Below are 2,952 nucleotides of genomic sequence, written 5' to 3'. Positions count from 1 at the left end.
TTTTAATATTTATAGTTTAATTATTATTTAAACATAATATAAATATGATGCATTTGATATTTATTCTTAAGTCTTTGTGTCCTTACTATACAATTTTATTATTTAACTGTCTATTAGGACAGATTGTATTACTAGGACTTATTATACCAATGTGCAAGTCCTGCTTTGTTTTTGCAGGACTTGGACACCGGTATAATAAGTCCTAGTAATACAATCTGTCCTAGTAGACATTTAAATAATAAAAATGATGCATTTGAATTTGCATTATATAAATGCCATAGACATAATTTTTAAATGTTTTGAATAATGAAAACATTAACACAAACAAAACATCAAATATTAATGTATTGAAAACATATTTAAAATTAAAACTTAATGTAAAACACTGTCTTGAACAAAACTTCAGGATGAAATAAAACATCATTAATATTAATTTTCAATTTAAATGAAAACAATATTAAATAGTATCAAGATATACTAAGTTATGTATCATTATTTACTTATTCACAATATACTTACAAATGTTTACTTTGCATTAGCTGAAAAAAATCATATTTTTTTTATTTAAATAATTACCGACATTCTATCAAGAGTTGACTGCATCCAATATTTATATGTTTACTTTTATATGCAAAATATCATATTTAAAATCAAAGCAATAGTCAAAGCAATATAAAAGTTACATGAAGTAGAAATTGCATTAATGCTAATTAAAGCAGCAGAATTTGTGAAAGAAACCAGAAAAATAATAGAACAAGGAAAGAGAACAGGAAAGTAATGAGGATAAGAAGATTGCAATCTTTCCATATCCTCCAACCTCATTTTCCCTGGTCACTTTCTGCAGTGTTGGCCAGTCAGGAATTATTTCAGCCAATGACAGTCTCCGACTGTCACGGGAACTGCGGCGTTCTTCATTCTACAAACACAGTATGAATAATATTCATTCACAAACATAAAATATTCTACTTTGAATATACCTAGGAAACAAATGTTACAAGACATTTAACATTAATTATACACAATAATAACACTGAAGCAATATCATTAGTAATAACAATCATGCACAATTATATTTAATCATTACATCTATAGACTATGTAATATTCAAAACATTTAAAAACCAGCAATAAATAATTTATATTTAATAGTTTATGGAAGAAAAAATGCTTTCTTCATTTTTATAAAGATAATACTTTGAAATATACTAATTTAAATTCTTTAATAAAATATCTATTGAAAGTATCAAAGACTTAAGCTTTACAAAAACATTGATTTATACAAAAAACAATTACTCTGAATTAGTTAATTTTATTTGAAAGTTTTATTATAGTTGTGATAAAATAATGAAATTTGTTAAATATTTTCAATAAGATATCTTAAGTAATATATTGTATTGTTACTTCGTAAAAAGTAAAATAATATATATCAAACTCTAATTAAAAGGTTGTCTACTCAGTCACAGTATAAATATATTATTGTAAGAAAGTAGCCAAAATAAATTAACAAAAATAATACTTGAACTTAGTATTATATTCAAAAAGATGAGAAAAAATGATGAATTCTGGGAACCAAATTAAATTTTAATTCAGTAACATTTTCATTCTTTTATAAGATCATCTTTTATAGGATCAAGCTGTAAAATTAAGTGCTACAATTACTATATCAGAACTGGTAGTACTGAGATATGAACAGATTTCAAAAATTCAATTTGAACATCATTCTTCAGTTCAAAATATTTTTTGGTTCTACATTAGACTTATGTAACTTAATGATGTCTATTCAAAACAGACAAAAAACACTTGTTTTAAGTAAATATATTGGACTGGTTTTGGTGTTATAGGAAAATTACTTAATACAAAGTTATTAGTGAGCAAAAAATATGTTTTTAGAGGTTTTTGAGCATGCCATGTTTAAATATTTGGTCCCATTTTCCTCAAAATTTAATTGAGTGGTCCATTGCCATCTCATATTTGTTTGTGAATGGTAAATTAGAAATTTAAACCAAACAATATGCCAAATTATTGGGCTATTATATCACTAATTTAATGATTAGAAACTAATTAATTTGTCTAGTGGTAGGTGATTATGCCACTATCTCGTGTTAATTTTAATAATTATAATAAATTAATTTTTTAATTTTGAATTTCTGGAATAAAAGAATCAACCTGAAATGGGACTCAAACCCACAATGCACAACTCCTGATTTGGCAGATTGTTTGATCTGGATTAACTATAAATTTGGTTTAGAGATAATGTTGATTTAGGTAAATTAAAATTAACATTAGAAAAAATTTGAATGTCTTGAATTATCTTTTTGTGCAAGCAAAAATCAACAGTTATTCTGTGTTAAAGAACATCAATTCCTGTCTACCTGACCAATAAAATTGTGCTATTCTGTACAGTGTGAGTATTGAATTCTTAGCAAGCATGAAACATAATTGAGTTTTCCAGGGTGCCAAGGATGCATCTTTGATCTGTTTATCTCAAAACCAGATTGCTCATTTGTTTATATTTTTATAACAAATATTTTTACTTATGTTGTGGATTTCAACAGTAAATAAATCATGCAACATTTAATTTATGTTTGTGTATATTAACTTTATTTTAACATATTAAAAATGTTGAGTTCAACAACCCAAACAACTGAATATATGTAAATTAAGAACTAAAAATGCTAGAATTTTTACCAGCAGAAAAATGTTAATAAATGACACTAACAAATGTTTTTGCCCATTTTAAATGATCAGGCTAATGGAACAGGAGAAAATATTTGCTAGTGTCATTTATTAACATGTTTCCACTGGATTTTTGGTTTTTTTGGTGCTTAATTTTAAAATGTTGATAAACATTTTTAATATTTATAGTTTAATTATTATTTAAACATAATATAAATATGATGCATTTGATATTTATTCTTAAGTCTTTGTGTCCTTATTATACAATTTTATTATT

General features: G+C 24.8%; 1 protein-coding gene across 1 annotated transcript in view; it reads right to left on the bottom strand.

Annotated features, from left to right (window-relative positions):
• Positions 1–691: 691 nt before the first annotated feature.
• Positions 692–2,952, bottom strand: part of LOC111618250 (muscle M-line assembly protein unc-89-like) — a 180,555-nt gene continuing 178,294 nt past the window's right edge. The window contains exon 26 of the mRNA XM_023359735.1: positions 692–916. Within this exon, the coding sequence (XP_023215503.1) occupies positions 707–916 (210 nt within the window). The 3' untranslated portion in view covers positions 692–706. The remainder of the gene's footprint in view (positions 917–2,952) is intronic.

The sequence above is a fragment of the Centruroides sculpturatus genome, unplaced genomic scaffold (genome assembly GCF_000671375.1).
Source record: "Centruroides sculpturatus isolate CEXI.00-Female unplaced genomic scaffold, Cexi_2.0 scaffold154, whole genome shotgun sequence".
NCBI classification, from domain to species: Eukaryota; Metazoa; Arthropoda; class Arachnida; order Scorpiones; family Buthidae; genus Centruroides; species Centruroides sculpturatus.
This window is presented reverse-complemented; position numbering and strand designations above follow the sequence as displayed.